Consider the following 20,536-nt stretch of genomic DNA (forward strand, 5'->3'; position numbering starts at 1 on the left):
CTACCCCACCGCTACAATCAGAAGTCTACACCATTACACCTAATCTTTGCAACGAGACTAAACACAATCAATCTACTCCTTCAGTACGAAATAACTCCATAAATTTACGACCTGACCACAAGTCAAAACAGGAGCATTCTACACCACCATCATCGGGAACCCTCTTCATTACACCTCACCTTCATTTGATTTGTATCTTAGGTTTAGTTTTTGCAAATGTAATAATTTAGCGTAGTCAAAATAATGTTTATTGTAAATATGTTTATCTAAATGTTTGAAATAAATATGGGAAAAATAAAAGCTAGATCATATCGGTATTTTGTTTCAATACCGATATGTTGTTTTTTAAAATTTACTTTGGATGACCTTGAACATTGCAACGTCTGCTGTAATCAACCAATCAGAAGCTGGTTTTCATTCCACGAAAATAAGGTACCTACCGCATAAAAGGACGATGCGAGACCTACTACTATCCACTTTACTCTCATCGGAGCTCGAAGTAACATGTCGTGGTGTATAAAACATCCTGAATATTCAAAAGAAAATGATAGGATCAACTCGTACATACACGCCCGAACGAGAAGTTTTGTTAGCGAATGTAGAATCGAACTCGCTGAAGCAGGATTCTTCTACGCAGGAAAAAAGGACCAAACGATTTGTTTTTACTGCGGTGGTGGACTACACCATTGGCAAGATATCGATGATCCTTGGGAAGAACACGCGAAATGGTTTCCCAAGTGTCCGTTCGTATTGGTACACAAAGGACAAGATTTCGTCAACGAAATGAGATCCAGAACCGAAAGAAACGCCCTACAAAAGAAAAGGATTCCAACAAACAACATTGCTGTACCCCCACCGATAGAAGAATCAAACATCGAGTGTATAATATGCATGAACAAAAATCGTAATCTACTCTTCTTGCCATGCAAACACTGTTTCGCTTGTGACATATGCGGATGGAGATTCGATAACTGTTGTTACTGTAGAGCTCCTATAATTTCTATGATCCAAGTGTTTTTAGTTTAGATCTGTATTAGGTTTAAGTTTTTAAAACAGCTATATTCCTTATATTGTGTGTATTTTAAATTTTCAATAAAGAATTAACAAAAATCAGCATATCGGTATTCATCCCACTACCGATATGCTGATTTTTTTTAAACCCAAACAACGACCTTGAAAATATCGATCCACCCTAGCTCTGACACGCCACCATGACATAACCCACTACACCATGTCCTAGGTCACGTGCTAGGTCATAAACCGATGCTTATATAATATCATACAGTGTAAAAAGATTCATGTTCAGCAATGAAGTGATAGATATATTAGAAAGACTAGAAGACGGTGAAAGAAAGCTTACCTAACATTTGTACATATTTAACAGTGAAATTAGTTAAATTGAATAGTTTTCTGTACTACAACTAGCAATAAAAAAACATTCAAACAGTTTCACAAAAGGACAAACGATAAACAGAAATACGTTGGATTACAATACAACCAAGAGTATTTAATGAGAGTCAACATTTGCTTTAAATAAATAGTAAATTATAGGGTAAAGAGTGGGGAATTTGTTTTTTTATAGCTTGATCGTTTGTACGTCTAACATTAAGCAATGTGCAATATACCAAATGTTTGTTATTTTAAAAAAATCATTCAAAAACATAACGATTTGAATGAATAAACAAGTCTTAGAAATATAAGGTACTAGGCCTATGTTGCAAATGTGGCACATGGTTGTAATTAGTGGAACAATGATCTGCCCGCATGTACCGCCAACTGTTCACGAAGAAGTAGAAACACTGTGTACATTACTTTTCCATACCAGTTAAATAGCTGATACACCTTGCAGGATTAAAGTGATATTTTAGTTTAGTTCTGAATTTATGTTTATAATGGTGACATAATAAAATAGTGGTTTTTAATAAGTTTTCTCACAGAAACATTGCAAACCAAAATCCAAACACTTTTCGTAATATGTACATAATAACAAACTTTTCACTTGACGATCTTATAAAATGCAAAGACAAAAGTGGAAATATTTCAATTGCGAATGTTTGCTGTATACCAGATAGCAATCATAAACAGCATAAAAGAATGTGTATGATGGGTCTCTCATTAGTTTGTAGTGGAACTAGCTAAAGACAACATCTCATTAACAAAAAATTATATCGCAAACATTGCAAAGGTAACATGTACAAATAGTTATCTCGCACAGTTTTATGTCGTATATATATATAGCTAATTTCTCAAATTTAACAAAATTCCTACTATGTTTCCAATAAAAGAAACAAACTTTGAGTGTATAATATGCATGGACAAAAAAATCGTAATTTACTCTTCTTACCAATGCAAACACTGTTTCGCTTGCGACATGTGTGGATGACAATTTGACAACTGTTGTTACTGTAGTAGATCTCCTATAACTTCTATGATCCAAATGTTTAGTTTAGCTTAGATCTGTATTAGGTTTAAGTTTTCAAAACAATTATATTCCTTTTATGTAAATTTTGATTTTTCAATAAAGAATTAAAAATCAGCATATCGGTACTTATCCCTTTACCGATATGCTGATTTTTTTTTTAAACCACAACAATAACCTTGAAAATATCGATCCACCCTAGGTCTGACACGTCAGCATGACGTCACCATACCGTAACCCACCACACCACGTGCTAGGTCACGCACCATTACCACCAGATGCTTAACCGTCAATTAAGCACCACATGGCTCTTGTGACGTCACTCCTCAGCAGCCCTATGTATCCACTACTCTCTACAACTCAAATTAAATGGTGTAGCCTAATACAGAAACTAATTTTATATCGGTTTTAATCATTTTCTTGTAGTTTATTATTAATTTATATGATTTATTCATGTTGTAATTTATATGCAAAGCCCTTAACAAACACATCTTCATTTAAAAAGGTTGTCGTGTGATACATCAGAGTAATCTTTGGACTACTACAGGCATATGTAATGTGTTAGCATAGGTAAGGTAGCTTCGTGTACAAATTTACCAAAACAGAAAATTAACTAAAAGATTTCCAAATATGCATTTTAGTACAATTTGACCCACACATTCATTTTTTGAAAAATAAATTGGACCAACATTGTACAACGAGTTGTTTGTTGCCTATCCACCAGTATGGTGTAAAACGTTCTCAAAGGCAATATCCAATGAATCTTATCTATCGATTTCGGTACATTGCAGTCAAGAATGTACTGTAAATCAGGCTGAGGTAGACTTGTCAAGGCTATTACGTAGAATTGTCAAGATTAAGAACAATTTAGGGCTTGTATGTTGAGCCATTTTCTATAGAGAGAGTGAAAAGCATAAATAAGAGAAGCAAATGGTAATTAAAGAAAAAAGAGATGGCAATTGCTTATAACGATGGTTTAAATTCATGAGGTTTATTGATCAATAACATTTACTCATGTTTTTATTTTGTAATCTAAAATATTTTTTTATACAAAAATGTATTTGTAAATAAGGTTATTTGTTTATATCAACTCCGCTCAATTGGCAGACAAGAGGCCGCATACCAAGTATTTTAATGCATCGGGCGAATCTGAGATGTGCCTGATAATCTAGATTTGTTATTATATGTCAAGTCAAAAGTGTAACGAAATAGCACAGGAAATACATTAGGATTAGGTTGACAGTTAAAACGGATCAATGTAATTAACATGGAGGAAACCCCAACTTTAACTGCTTATACAGTATCTCCTGAACCACTAGGTATAGGAAGAAATGTCAAGAATAAAATACCCGCCTCACAGCGAACCTGCAGACTAAGTGGATTTCCAATTGCCTGATTCGTTTTTAAATTAATTCAATTTAAATAACATTAGGTTTAACGAGTACCTAGGTTTGCTGTTACAGGGAGGCTAATAAAGCGTGAATGTTAGTAGAATATTAATATCTTAGTATAAATAAATAAGTTTACCAAGTATGATCAAAATATATCCATAAACAAGCAAACTACAAGAGTTGATGATATCCTCCATAAGAATAACATGGGAATTTTGAATTAACACTTTTTTGAATTTTCTCCGTAACCAATAAGGGTACAAAAATACGTTAATATACTAAATTATTTGTTTTTTTAAGTCCTTTAAAATGGTTTAGAGAAACATAGGAAAATTTTGTACTTTGGGGGCAAAGAATAAGAAAATCCCATCTTTACCCCATAAAACCCCCCATAAAACCCCCATAAACCCCCGCTCCCATGATCAGATCATGCTGGTTAGTGAACCCGTTCGAAAGAATGTAAGTTTAAACGTTTATACCAAATTTCATCAAAATCGGTTCATTTTTGCTCGAGTTATACAAAGATCAAACAGTGACATCCGCCATTTTCCAAAATGGCGTCCAGAAAAGAGAGTCCCACTCATACAGAGTGAACACCGGTCAAAATATCATCTTTACTACTATACAATATCATCTAGCATAGTGTTCACCGGTTACCTTTCGGGGTGAGCCAACTTTGTTATTTTACCTATTTTACTAAATTTGCCTCCCCACTATAAATATAAATACAAGATTTTCCAACTCACTTTATATAGATTTTTCAAAAAAATATTTAAATGGCACAAAACAGTACAGCTCACAGGAATAGGCTTCGGCACTATATTTTATTTGATCATCAAAATATCTTTATAACTGTAGCAACAAATCTTATATCTCGTGGGATATAAGCCTACTTTATCTGACATTGTAAATCTGGACGCTCTATTTTTATATAACTTTCACACCAATCTAAAAGTAATGGGTAGATACAATTTTAAAATTCAATTCACTTTATTTAAGCTACTTAAAAAAAACAATTATGCCTAGCAATTAATTATGCTAGTACTCATGAAGACATTATGATTAAATTAATTCATAAAAATCAATGTAATATATAAATATTTCCCTTTTAATAAACAAACCACTAGCCAAAACCCCTTAACGTACTAAGAATAATTTATCAATTATTCATAAAAACATATTTGGAAAAGGTCCAAAAGATCACATATACTGATCTCTAAATCTAAATGATAGGATAATCCTATTTACTCTTTTAGTTATGAATGAAAACCTTAAAAGCCGGTTTTTAATTTTTAGATGAATTAGTCCATTGACCACTATTTAACCCATTGATTGGCTCTCTCATTCAAAAGGCAAAAGCATTGAATTAAAAAAAATTCCAATTAGTCTCAATCATTTAACGAATTCAGTATTCCAATATTTTGATGGCTTTTGATGATGATCTGAATATGAAAACCAAACAGTCATTTGAGCGTTTATCACTTTGACTTTCAACAGAAGCCTGAATAAACGATTGTTGAAAATTCATCAAAGTGGACATCTGGCCTTTGTGTTTGTATCTAACCCTATTATTTACCGATTGTAATAATTATGTATCTTTGTAGATTAACTCAAAATGCGCACTTTAAAGCCACGTAGGCTCTAAGCCATTAACTCACTGGACAACGAATACTTCCCGTTCTTGACTCTGAAAAAAATAAGTTACAATCCTTTGGAAAGCTTGATTTACCTGTGTGGTGTAAAATCCAGATACGCAGAACTATACAGGGTGTTCATAAAAGGTGGGGACATAATTTACGTAGTGATTGGGTGAAAAAAAGAGAAAATAAGGAATAACATTTTTCCAAAATCGCTTCGTCAAACAGATATCCGTCATTTGGATTTTGTACATAACACATTTTTATCTTTGAATTTTTTCAAACAGATCTTTACGAAACTTCGTACCTATGTATGATAAGGTAGAAGAGACACATGCTAGAAAAAATCATCTTAATTCAACCTAAAATTTCAAAATGACAGCCATCTTAATTTTTTTTACTTAAATTACTTAAGTTGCTATCGTTTAGGGAATTGAAAATTCAAAATAAAGTTCTTAATTTTTTTTCTAACATCAGCCAATTTTAGTAATTTAAGTAAAAAAATTAAATGGCTGCTATTTTGAAATTTTTAGTTGAATCAAGATCTTTCAACATGGGGTTCTTAACATACATACAAAGTATCATAAAAATTGGTTAAACAAATTTAAAGATACAAATATTTATGTAAAAAATACAAAATTGTGGATATCTAGTTAAGAAAGCAATTTTGGAAAAAAATGTTATTCTTGATTTTATTTTATTTTTTGACCCAAGGAATCACGACGTAAATTATGTCCCGACCTGTTTTTGAACACCGTGTATAAGTATTATAATAGGTTTTAATAAGCGATCTGTATCACCTACATTATATAATCCTAATATTCCGATATTTTACAAAATATAGTTGTATGAGCTTAATGGGTGTATTTTTCGTCTAAACACATTTAGAGTCTAAAGATAGGTTTCCCTACTTAACAGGTTTAAGCTCCAGCACTAAGATAATCCTATTATCTTAAGACAGCTTTTTGTTCTCAAGACAATTATATGGATTGTGATTGGTGTTTAAATTGGTCAAATATAAATAGATATATGTATATGGGGGTTGTTGTATTAATTAATGCCTTTAAATAGATTTAACCCAGTTTTTAGTTTTTACATTTGAACACAACATTAAATTACACAACTCATTAACAAAACATTGCAATAAAGTTTATTTACTAAGTAAGAAAAAACATACTGAAATAGTCAATTTGTGGCTGATGAAGCAAAATGAAAACATATTAATAAAAATATATGGTAATGGCCGAGGCTTAGTCTTCAACGTTACAGGTTCATTTACTGGTAAAATAGATCAAAGTACGTAATTAACTATAAGGGAAACGGAGCGAGTGACTTTCTATTCTTTGCCGTGGCTGTCATAAACTGTCAAAACCGTAAGGTAGGCCACTTGAACTATAGGTTTACTTTCACTATAGACACTACTACTTGTATTGCTTCCTTCAAAAGCATTTAACGATTGATGTAACAACATACAGTGGTTTCATCCAAACAAAGAAGTTGTGAATGTACAGCTAACATGAACTGAACAATATGCTTTAGTTATCTTTTACTTGGGTATCCTACAATACATTACATATTTAATAGTAGTTTACGCAACGATTGCGTAAAGATAGTGTTAACGACACGAGTAGAAAATTTAAGGTACGAGCCTTGGCGAATGCCCTAAAAACTTCTACGAGTGTTGTTAACACTATTTACGCGAGTTGCGTACACTACTTTACCTACGACGGTGTTTTAATTACTAAAAATCACTACTCATAACTTCTAAGAGAGGTTATGTTTTTGTTTATAACCTCTAATTGCCAATGACATTGATGCAACGAAACATTGTATCAAATACTAATTGCACCAATCAACAATTAAATTGGCCTGAACAGCTGATTAGTTGAATTTCGAATCATTACAATTTTGCTTCTCCTCTCTCAATCCTTGAACCTCATTGGTCCATTACCCGTGTTGTTATGAGTAAAACTATGCTGTTATGAATGTAAACAATGCTGTTATGAGATACTTTTCAATTCTAAGAACTGTACTGAAACGGCTACTTTAAAAAACGGTCGTAGGTAATAGTTATTTGTGCAATTAGTGAGCAAAGTGAGCAATTGACTCACTCGAGAGAAATACTTACTCAGGCTAGTGAGGAATGGTTTCTCGAGTGAGGCAATTGCACTTTGCACTCGAGTCGCACATTATATTTTTCCTACAGTTACCATAAAACAAATAAATTGGTAAAGAAACGTAATATATTTTTACACAGAAGTTAACTTTTAATATGGCATTTAATAATACAACAGTACAACAGCTGACCAGCTGATTTACAGCCAGTGCTGCCAACGTATTTCGCGCGCACACGACCTTGTCTGCATGTTACGCGCTCACTATTTCGTGCCTTCACGTTGCAAATCTGGAGTGAGACAAAGTAATTAGAGTGAGACAATGTTAACATTGTCTCACTGGTGAGCGAATTGGCCACTTTGCTTTCTCAAATCAGTGAGAGAACATGTACATTGTTAGGTAACTGTAGGAAAAATACTTTGACCTACAACCGTTTTTAAAGTAGCCGTTTCAGGTCAAATTGAAAAGTTTCACATAACAGCATTGTTTACTTTCATAACAGCATAGTTTTACTCATAACAACATGGGTAACGGACCAATGAATTTCAAGGATTGAGAGAGAAGAAGTAAAATTGTAATGATTCGAAAGAATAATTGGACTTAAACTAATCAGCTGTTCAGGCCAATTTAATTGTTGAGTGGTGCAATTAGTGTTTGGTACAATGTTTCTTTGCATCACTGTCAGTGGAAATGAGAGGTCATAAACGAAAACAACCTATCTTAGAAGTTATGAGTAGTGTAGTGATTTTTAGTAATTAAAACACTGTTGTAGGTAAAGTAGTAGCAACTCGCGTTAATAGTGTTAACGACACTCGTAGAAGTTTGTCGTTAACACTATCTTTACGCCATTGTTGTAACTACTATTAACTGTATACGTTTTAAAAATTAATACCTTTATCCAAATGAATATTATAGTATACTCATATCATGTGTTATTGTGAACGATGTAATAGGATGAATAAAGAATGAATTATTGTTAAGTGTATCTTTTTACTAGAACCTATTTGAGTAGCTTTTAATCACAGTATTTACAGATCCGAGTGGCTGCGTACAGACTGATCCGCGGTCAGAGGGTAGTTTTGGATTATACAATCTGACCCGGGGGTCTGGCAGGTACATAATAGGGTCGCTTGAAACATGTGATCTGATCCGCGAGTCGTTGAGGGAGGAAGGGGATTTCTCCTTGGCCTCTACGGGAAAAATAAGCTGAATAATAAACTAGGCCTTAGTATTTCCATATACACCCACTAATAAGATTTAGCCTATTAACCTATTTTAGCAATTAAGTTGATTTGGCTTAACATAGCTAGCCTATTTAAAACCGTTCACTTAGTTAAACTAATTATTGTTATTTAGTACAAACCCATGGATATACATCTATTCTCATTTACATTGCTCTAGGATTCTATTGATTGATTAAAACTCACCCTATGTTTTTAACGAATTTTTAAGGGTTTTGTCAATTTAATATTGTATGCTATTTTAAGCTTTAGCTCAGCGTGTGTTGACGGCATTCTCCCAGGGGTTTTCAAAGCGTCTATGTTAATCATATATAATGCTAACATTTACGTGAGATTTGCTCATTTATACGTTGTTTACTTAATGTACTTGAACTTTCACGTGTATTTCCTTATTTGTTACAGTCTTATATACTGCCCTTAAAAATAATACACCATTTGTTGTAAATTGTTGTTGATGCCATTTGTTTTGTCCGTTTTGATGCTTCATAAAATTTAAAAATTTAGTTTTTTGTGGAGTTAAGATTAAGATCTGGCTATGTATTTCTTTTAATTCTTGTAAGATTTTTATGATAATGATATATTTGTTATTAAATTGGTATGTTTGATACTTCCAGAAAGTTATGTGATGATAATGATGAGGACGATTCGTAATATAGTTTATAATATTGTAATTTATAATTTTTTTTAGAGCATATTCCAGACCAACTACTATCACGCACTTCCAAAGTTAATTCATAAAGCTATAAAACAGCCTAGAATATTCCAGATAATTGTAGAAACCCATGAAATATTTCATACAATTTAACATTTTACGTAGGGGAAGTCGGGGCACAACGGGATACCGGGGTACAACGGGATAGCTGTATTATTTTTGTTGTATGGTGCTGTAACCTAGTAGTGAAGCGTTTTACTAACTATTCAACTCAAAAGGCAGCCTCGGAGGCCATCTTGGTTCTATTGGAAACGTGTTACGCATCTGAACTGTTGTGACATGGGTATTTCATCAACTTTTTACAACTTTTAGCAGTTTTCTGCGTAAGGTAAGTTATTTAATATCAAGTTTGTAGCTTTTACTGACATATATCCTTACAGTATGCTTGTTCAGCTCTAGCCTAGTAATATTCTAAGGTGAAATATACGTCTTTTGAATCCAGCATAATTTGATAACCTAAACTGTGTTGTCGGGGTGGAACGGGATAGGGCAGAATGCATTGGTATCCCGTTCTACCCCAATATGTTTTTGTTGCAAGCATATAAAGTAAGTGTTGTCTTAATATTCCAGAGTGTGAGAAATTATACCAGAAAAACTTATCAACAGAAATGAGATGAAGAATCAATTACAGAAGCAGTTGAAGCGGTTATTTCCGTTGAAGTGGGTCGTGAAAAAGATGAAGATATGAATTTTGAATTGCTTTCATGTTGACGAATTTAATATTGTGATGTAATCATGTAAATGAATACTTTTCAGACCTTTAGTAATGTTACTATTTTGTACTAAATAAAATAAGGTTTCGTTTTCTACCTTTAAGTCGTAAAATTATACACCTTACACTGTGTATGGCAATGTAAACAATAAGTATCCCGTTCCGCCCCGAGTTCCCCTATTTGGGTTGAAACCAAAACTTGCCACCTAAAGCAAACGGGATTGAACGCTCATAGTCATATCACTAAGACTAGTTGAATTTCATAGCAACTCTCAGTAAATATTCGTAGTAAAATTGAATATTTTAAAAGTAAATATTTGTATTCAGAGATCAACTACTCTCTAAAGGTGCGTTACGATTGCAAGGATAGTTTAGTAATGTGTATACGACATGCAGACAGACAAATCGATATACAACCCAAAATGCTATCACCATTGAATACAAAAACAATTAATTGGCAACCTTAATACAAAATTAATAAAGTAACTTTTTGCTATTTGTAGAAACCGTTTGATATAGAAACTTATAGAATATTTGGACGCAATAGAATACACTAAATAAACTAAATAAAAGACCAAAACTACGCTAGCCAAATCAAAAAAAAAATTTTATATTAAGCCAAATCAACTAAATTGCTAAAATAAGCTAATAGGCTAAATTATATTGGAAGTACTAAGTCTTTTACCATCGACTGTAATAGCTATTTACCTTACAAGTGTAGTAAGAGAGTTTTTACATCACGCAGGTGAATGTTGTGCAACGAGCGGAAGCGAGTTGTATAATTTACCGAAGTGATGTAAACACGCTCTTGCGTAACGTGCTGACCCGACAATATACAGGAGGTTACGAACAATATTTTTCATTATCCATTTCACTCATCTTCTAACAGTAACGTTCATTTACAAACAAAAGCTAGGTTAGGAAAATACTTTAAAGCATAACAATAAAATTCAAGCGCACAGCTGCTTTCTAGCGTTGGACGTCGTTGGCTCCATAGAGGTATATTTTTTAAGTTAAGCACTCAATGTTATTTAAATGGGTTTCATTACATCACCGAGTGAGTTTTTTCCAACTTTACATCACTCGAGAAGTAACGAAGTTATATACATCACGCTTGGGATAGGGAAGTTTAACATGGCGGGTTAGGTAATAGCTATTTACCTTACAAGTGTAGTAAGAGAGTTTTTACATCACGCAGGTGAATGTTGTGCAACGAGCGGAAGCGAGTTGCATAATTTACCGAAGTGATGTAAACACGCTCTTGCGTAACGTGTAACGTACAAGATTTTACCTGACCCGACAATATACAGGAGGTTACGAACAATATTTTTCATTATCCATTTCACTCATCTTCTAACAGTAACGTTCATTTACAAACAAAAGCTAGGTTAGGAAAATACTTTAAAGCATAACAATAAAATTCAAGCGCACAGCTGATTTCTAGCGTTGGACGTCGTTGGCTCCATAGAGGTATATTTTTTAAGTTAAGCACTCAATGTTATTTAAATGGGTTTCATTACATCACCGAGTGAGTTTTTTCCAACTTTACATCACTCGAGAAGTAACGAAGTTATATACATCACGCTTGGGATAGGGAAGTATGGCGGGTTAGGTAAATGCTATTACTCAACTTATTTTTTCCGTAGAGTCCGGGTAGAATTCCCTTTCCTCCCCCAACGACTCGCGGATCAGATCACATGTTTCAAGCGACCCTATTATGTACCTGCCAGACCCCCCGGGTCAGTTTGAATGATCCAAAACTACTCTCTGACCGCGGATCAATTCGAGCACACGCATCCGAGTCATTCCCTGGTGATATCAAGTTTGGATACTTCTGGGCCAACTTAGGATATACACACGATATCTGAGGGAATATATCGTCAAACTTTAATTGGAAATGTAATCCACAGAAACATATTTAACGGGGCTGTATTTCAATGTATGCAATATATAACTGTATTCATAAATTTAGTAAAATTTTACGTCTGCTATACGGGTTTTTTATTCCCCATGATGTAAAAAATCTTGAATTTAATTACTTATACAAAGTAGCACACTGTATTAAAAAAGTAAACATTATATCAAGCATCTAAGTTTTGCTTTTGGACATTAAACTATCTCCAGTAATATGATGTGGATAAGTATAACATATATTCTGTACGTTTACTGTAATTTTAATATTGGGGTCCAAAATCAATAGAAACCCCTTAATCCATGGTTATGGAACCTTGGAAATATTTACAATCTTAGGAGAAATAATAACAACATTTTAATGCGATAGTTCTTTTAATATTTGACTTGAATTTATTTAAATTTGTTTCTACGCTCTGGATAAACATATAATTAACGTATTTTGAATTAATAGCTCCTATTTTAAAATTTATCGCTGTCTTTTCTGTATTTATATTGCAACAGATTATTTTTAACCTTATCCAGGCAAGACAAAATCAAATAGTTTTTAAAATTATGTTTACTTCACTTAAGACCCATGCGAAGGGATGGTATTCAATTTATTTTGTAAAAGTTAAATCATAAACGAAAGAATAATTCGACTCCCAATTAGAGGATATGTTTTGGTATTTAAAACAGTTAAAGGGATCAAGATAACTGCATTATTGTATTAAAATAAATAAATATGGTGCCAACCTTTGTATAAATTAGGTTGATATTTAAATCGTTGTTAAACACAATATTCCTTAGAACCATAAACATTCGAAAAAAAATATATGAACAGAGTAGGATTCGTTACCTTGGCAGGTCACCTTATAACATGTGACTTTAAATGAATATAAAATAGTGAGCAAGTGGTTTTGTTGTATTGAAACGATCCTGCCTTTTGACAAACTCAAAAAATTAAAATTCGTAAATAGTTAAACTAAATAAAAAAAAAACAATTCGTAAAACAATATTTAAAATCAAACGAACTAACTTGTAACAATCAATACGTTTTTATTCCGACTAGAACTCTCAATACTAGACCCCAATATTTCTCAAATAATATAAGAAGTTACAAATATTTACTTTGAAGAATATCACTTTGCTTCAATGTCCCCTCTTCCTGGAGACCTCTCAGAAGGATTCACTACTTGTTATTGCATCTCAATATAAATATGTAAAGAGGTATTGAATTATTTTAAGATGATCAAACACTTTTTGAATAAAGTTCATTGTTAAAGATGTAACTAAAGTAAGAAGTACATCCATTAAGCCTAAGTTGAAACAAGCCATTGTCCAGAACACAATGGCGAACAGAACAATGTAATTTTGTTTGCAATCGGATCTGGATTTGTCCTCCTTCTCTGTGTGTTTAGAATTGTAACTCAAACAGGAATACACTTGATAGCTATTGAGTGCTGGTAAACACCAATACATATGATAGCTACTGCGTTATATTATGTTATAGTGTAGACACAAATGCTTATTTAATAACATAATTTTTTATGATTTTGCGTTTTGATATCGAATAAAAAAACGAATTAAAATATACAGGATACTCCAGAACCCAATAGAATATTTCATAAAAAGAATTGCTCCTTAAGTCGAGACAAACACATTTCACAATATATACATGGTTCTCCAGCACAGAAAACGTAGACTACTTCTCCGTCTGTTGGTATGAATGGCAATTTTCTAAGCAAAATACAGGGTTTTCATCAAATAATGGTGGGCAATAAACCTTTGAACAACATAAACTCGCCATCACCAACAATGAACTTCAAACAAAGAAAATAATGTTGCGGTTTGAACTATCTGTAAAACTATTATAAGACGAATTAATTATTTCATATTGGCACACTTGCATCCAGTAGCTCAAATAGTTTTGTTTACATTAATTAAAACAGCTGTGCTGATTGTTGTGCTAATCGACAATCTACTTATTCTAAAAAAAATCTTCAAGTTGTGATATCTTTACAAACATGTTTTCCAATCAAGAAAAGGCTAAATGTGTAATGTTATTAAGTAAGCTTAAGTCAGTGACTCCCTTAAAACGGGCATTTAGAAGAACATTTAACAAAGGTCCACATCATAAATATAACGTTCGTCGTTGGAGTAGCAGATCATAAACACTGGGTCAGTTAAAAAGCATAGTTGGCCTGTCTCAAACCAGACAGTTGAAAACATAAGACTGTGTTAGAAGTCCAAAGAAATCCCTCTCTCGCCGTAGTTTTCTCAACTTGATGGAATCAAAAACGCAAACAGTCTTCATTTTCAGCAAGATTGAGCCCATCCACATTATAAAACCATTGTACGAGATTCCTTAAAATATAAGGTAGTTTAATTTAATGTTAAGTTCCCAAATAGGTGGATTGGCAGATGTGGCCCTATTACGTGGCCTCCAAGAAGCCCAGATCTGACACTATGTGATTTTTTTCTTTGTGGATATGTCAAAAATATTGTTTTGAAATTCGAAATCAGGCCCACTAAGAGAACTTATCAGTGATATAGGGTTCACAATGTGCGGGCTTAAATAGATAATTGTCTGGACGGCTGTAGTGCAAGAGGTGGTTCCCATGTTGAAGTTAATTGGCTATGTATAAAATCTTGTTGACGTCAGGTATTCAATAAAATAAATAGGTTTTTAGTATCTTTTTTCGTTTTCTTCTTATTTCATAAATTACCGGCTGATTTAATTCAACATTTAATAAAAAAATATTGGATTTTTAATTATTAACCCTTCTAAAAAATCAATCAAATTTATCTTTCTATGTGATATTATGAGGAATGACATAGTTCTTTGGTAAAAATGATTTTTTACCATCGTGATGGACGCTATTAACCTTTGAATGACATAGTTATCATTAACTTGTTATCATTAATGCTTCGTTGGTGTACCTAAGTTATAGCAATTCCTTATGTTTTCAAATAAAAAATAAATAAAAACCTTTAAGAAAACAAAACATTGTTTGCTGTGTTGCTTACCTACTAGAGATCAAGGTTTTTAAAACATTTAACTAACTTACAAAGCTCCTACATGACAGATCTTATCCCCAATGTTACTTTATACCTAATCCTAAAACTCTGTTGTGCACTTTAAAATTTTGCAGTACAGCACGTAATTGACAAACAGACATTTAATAAAGAAATTATTTAACTCTAAATTTGAGTACCGCATGGTATATTTAGTTTCAACTAAAATATATTCTAGTGGAAAATTAAGGAATAGCTTTCACAAATAGCATTAAGCTATTTTCTTCAGAAATAGACAAATAATGCATTGTTTAATACATGCTACTACATTAAACCTATAGTTCGTTTTAAAATTTGTTGAAATTTAATTAATTCCTTGTTACGAATACTATAATTGTCCTCTTCTGTTTGTATCAAGGCTATTTCACAATAACGACATAGGTATCGACACACTCCTCCTTTCCCTTACAACGGGTCTCCGCCTTCGGTCCTTGCTCCTCCCTCAACCAATGTTGGAGCCCAGGCATTACTCCGAAAGACAGTGGTCCGAAAGGCAGTGGTTCGAAAATAATACAAAGATGACGCACTGGTTCGACAGATCTAGCATGGTCAGGCACTGCTTCGAAAGGCAGTACTGAGAAAGGCAGTAGTCCGAAAATAATTTTTGGACCAGTGTCTTTTGGAGCACTGCCTGGATCGCTCTTCCACCGCGACCATCTTGTTGTTTAATGCTTCTTTAATGTTTTTAGGTTTTCACATTCCTTTTCACGACTCCTTTAAACCATATTTCTTCCGTATTACACTGTATTCTCAGCGAATTTTATTAACATATATCACGTTATTATACAATTAACCTTTTACTGTGGTGCCCTTACTAAACGGGTTTAAAAATAAGAGTTTTCACTGAATTATAATTTAATATATTCATAAAAAAATAAACTCGAATATGGATGGAATAACACTATTTACCTATAATGGTTTATCTGAAATAAAAAAATAATTTCTATGAAAAGTAGGCTTATGGTGAAAATAAGTTCTGTAAAAATATGTTTTTTATACATTTACAACTTTACATAGACCTTAATGGTGCACTGTAAGAAATAAATAGCATAAACATTAGTTAATTGTGTACTTTTACAGTCTAAACTGTACTTTTACAGTCTAGGTCAATGATATAATACTATATATAATAGGTACAATGTTTATTATTATGTTAAATTATTCTGTAAGCTATCAGTTTATTCGTGCTATTTCACAATCAATACATAAAAAAATAGTCCCTGAAATAAAATTGAAAAAATAAATTGAGTTCATTTTAAAGTCGTACTTCCAGGAAAAACCAATAATTTATTTTTTTAAGGACTTAGCGTTTAATCTACAAACTTTAGTAATTAAAGATCTGTCATTTTGAATCGGATCTCGATATTTTGACAAAATGAGGTTTCAAGGACCTCATTATTTGAGAACGCCTGAGTAAATACAAATTAAACTTTAATTATCAGTTTTAGAAAATTAAATAATTGCTTTGGTTTTTTGAATTTTTCATGTTATTTTACATGTTTATTTGTATACATATAAATATTATGTTCAACAGTACGTATTGACATAGGTTTTTTCTTTTGCAAAACCTTTACTACTTCTTTTTGGTGTACGTATTTTGTTTTGAGTCTGAAGGTACTTTTTTGTCCTAGGACGCTAGGCACGAGCCTGAAATTGCTTTTCACATTACTTCAGGCTAGACCTAGGGGTTGTGGTATTATGACATGGATAAAATCCATTTTTGATTTGGCTGGATTTAAACCCGAGACCTCTGGAACCGACGCCGGCGCTCTAACCACTAGACCAGCTCGCTCCTCCGAGTTTGAAGGTACTGTGTACTGTAAATGTTTGAACAAAAAAAAAAACATAAGTGTTCGACGTTGAAAAGTTTTGAAGAAACATCCATATATAAAAAATAACCATTATATTTGGGTCAAAATACGCACCTAGGAGTTGTCCCCATCTGAACTGAACAATCGATTGTTTGATTGATTATGTTTAGTGTTATCCATAAATATGTATTATCAAGAAAATTAATCGATCTGAAAACTGTTTGAAAACATGAACGATGAATGTTTATTATCTATAGCCAAGACTTTCTAACACATGTTATCTTTCCTAAACAAATTGTGTATTAGCAAAAACCATACTACTTCCTAGAATAGTTGTGGACTTATTCAATATGTTTTATGCTATCATCAGAACATGTTTTACTCAGTTAGGACAGATCTTTGACCTCGTAGGCCATAAAACCTACTTTGTATGGCATTGTAAATATGGAAGTTCAAATCATTTGTGCCATATACTTCGTTCTAAGAGTGATGGGCAAATTTAATTTTAAATATAATATACCTTTTTATAACAATTATAACATATCATTACTATTTCGTATTTATAAACTTTTACTTAGGCCTGTATAATATTAAAGATAAGGAGGTAGTTTTTGAAAGTGATAGACATACACTGTGTGTGTATTGCTTTTTAACATTTTGGCAATCTTTTGACATGTATTTCACTAAACATATAAATATAAACATAACAATCAGTAGTTGATGTAAAGTAAAAGTATTATGTTGGTTGAAAAAGTTAGCTGGTTTCTCCTATACAAAATAACTTTCAAGAGCTCAGAATCCATAATTGGATTTCAAGTTATTCCCCTTCCACAAACCCCAGAGTCTGTTCATGACGTTTAATAATTTTTTTTACAATCCTATTTATTTTATTCAGTGCTGAATTCAGAGATTAATTTACATTGTGCTTTGTAAGATATATTTTATATCATTACAATGGTTTCTTTCCAAAGTGTACGCCTCTGAATCTCAACATAACTAATACCCCGTCACAGCAATCCTGCAGTAAAGCGATTTCCGGTTGGTATTAAGTTTCAATTCAAATGGGTCCATACTGGAAGTTAATACGTCATAAAAAAAGTTGTGTTGGACGTTTAAGAAAATCAATCGATTAAAAATATATTTACATCTGTCGAGGTTAAAAAAATTATAGTGTAGCATGGATAAAGAAATAAATAAACATTTTAAAGGAATTTTACTTTTATACGTCATATCTTTTAACAAAAACTCATAATATGAAATGTTTTTGCAATAACTTGTTAACAATATTTAATATATGTAACACTTTCCATGATTTAATCGAAACAACACCAATTTCATGTAACAGAAGAATCGTTTGTTTGGAAAATATAGCTTCTCGGAAGAAATTTGCCAGTTAGTCTGGAACGTGATCGATTTCACGGGCTATTAAAAAACGATTCTTTGAAAATCGGAGCCAAATACTGTTTCTCACATAGTACATACATTTATTTGTACGTAAATGTTAAGATGGGTGCTTTTTTAATACTGTGTACAATATTTTCTCATTTACTACTGCATAACAATAAAAATGGTACCAAAACACCCCCAAAAACACAAAAGGGTAAAAGAGGAGGGGCGTTTGTACAAGGTTAAGAGGTATACATTAATAAAGAGGAAATTATCTTCACCCAAGAAACCTACCCTTATAATTTTCTATACATATAGACTTATAGTTAAAGTTGTGCTTCCAGCAACGGGATCATGGTGATGTCAGATAGTTAAAAGCAACTGGTGATCGCAAGGATTTGAACTCTGACCTGCGAAATCCGAGATATAATCAGAATCCTTGAAAACTTGTTCGTTGAATATAATTCGTACGTCGAACTAGAAAGACACGTTCGCAGAACATTTTTTAAGCTGTTCGACAAACTGTATATGACGTTCGCTCTAAATTCAGTTTGGGTTTCGAGTGAAGATGCATGTGCTAAGGTGTCGCCATTTACTTGCTTCTACTGTTCCTGCCGCATATCGTATTTTCAGCTATCAATGGCGTCTTCGGTGGTGGCAGAGAAAGTTATTAAAACGACGATACGAATATAGAGAGCAGCATTTCATAGCGGACTAGATAGGTGGTGTTGCCTGTTCTCCAACTATACTCTGATGTTGAGCTCTAATTTTGAATTAATGGTAACTGTTCGGACCAATGCCCGTGTTTGACTTTAACTGACTTTATTTTAAACATACACTTAAGTGGACTGTATTATCTGACTTGCTTGGGTGGCTTATTTGGGGCTAGACATGAAGAACAACACATACATTTGAAACAATTGGTTTATTAAGGCTTTCACTCTTCACAGTTAACATGGATTGTACTTTACTTTTACCTAGAAATTACGTGTATCTTTTATCTTACAGTAATATTTAACTTTATTTAGATTTTTTAGTTTAAATCTGGCCAGGTGCATTAATTTCCCTTATAATTAATAATGGTTAAATGGACTTGGAGGAAGGGACGGAAGTGGCCACATAATGTCTGTTGACGGTTACTGATGCTAATAATGTTCACTTATGATGTTGGAGTGATCTTACCCACTTTCGAAGATCTTTACATCTTTATAGGAAGTTATTAAAGAAAATAATTACTTGAAGCACTACATATTTACATTTACTTTAAACCAATACTTAGAAACTTTAACACTGCACCAAACAAAACCCTAGACATGTTGCTTGTCTGAAAACTTGTCCAGAAGAGAGCAAGTAGATAAGATCACCCACTCCACCAAAGTTCAGGCTTTGCCCACCAGAGTTCAGCACCAATCAAACACAAACACTGCATTACTTAGTTCACTCACTTTCCACCAGATTAAGGAGATTGGAGGGAAATAAGGATGGCCCAAACATCCCCCCACCCAAAATGAATATTTTAAAACAAACACATAAAAACATTGAAGCTTAATCTTGAAAAGGCAATAGACATAGTTAATTCACAGGACAAGTGAAGGTTCCACTAGCAGTCTTCATCTGCACCACCCGAACGGTTCCATCTATGCCAGGATACACTGCGAGGACTCGGCCAATGGACCATGATGTTGGAGGAAGGTTCTTGGCTGGAAGAAGTATCATCTTCCCTGGAGTTAGGTTTGGAATGGTAGTATCCCACTTCGGGCGATGCATGAGGGTGTGAATGTATTCTCGAGACCATCTCTGCCAAAAATCCTGAACACTTCGGGAGATAAGCTGCCATCTCGATCGAAAGTTTATGGGTTGATTTGACAGATCCTCTTCAGGGCGACTTAAGAGTAGAGGAGCATCCACAAGAAAATGTCCTGGAGTCAAATAATCAAACCCATCGGAAGGGCTGGATGACACTGGACACAAAGGACGGGAATTCATGATAGCTTCTATTTTCGCTATAGAGTTGAATATTCTTCATATTTTAAGGGACGATCTCCAATTACTCGTTTGAGGTGATGTTTCATTAATTTTACTGCGGCTTCCCAGGAACCACCAAAATTCGGAGCTGATGGAGGGTTGAACTGTCAATTGATGTG

General features: G+C 33.2%; 1 protein-coding gene across 1 annotated transcript; it reads left to right on the forward strand.

Annotated features, from left to right (window-relative positions):
- Nucleotides 1-504: 504 nt before the first annotated feature.
- On the forward strand, nucleotides 505-1,026 carry LOC128998920 (baculoviral IAP repeat-containing protein 7-B-like). The gene has a single exon (XM_054425277.1). It carries the CDS (start codon nucleotides 505-507, stop codon nucleotides 1,024-1,026), a length of 522 nt encoding a protein of 173 aa, XP_054281252.1.
- The last annotated feature ends 19,510 nt before the right edge of the window (nucleotides 1,027-20,536 follow it).

This window comes from Macrosteles quadrilineatus, unplaced genomic scaffold (genome assembly GCF_028750875.1).
Source record: "Macrosteles quadrilineatus isolate MER2022 unplaced genomic scaffold, UCM_ALF_1.0 Scaffold_7__1_contigs__length_78375512, whole genome shotgun sequence".
NCBI classification, from domain to species: Eukaryota; Metazoa; Arthropoda; class Insecta; order Hemiptera; family Cicadellidae; genus Macrosteles; species Macrosteles quadrilineatus.

Coding starts and splice junctions, on each gene's coding strand:
- LOC128998920 (XM_054425277.1), top strand. CDS start 505: ATGTCGTGGTGTATAAAACATCCTGAATATTCAAAAGAAAATGATAGG.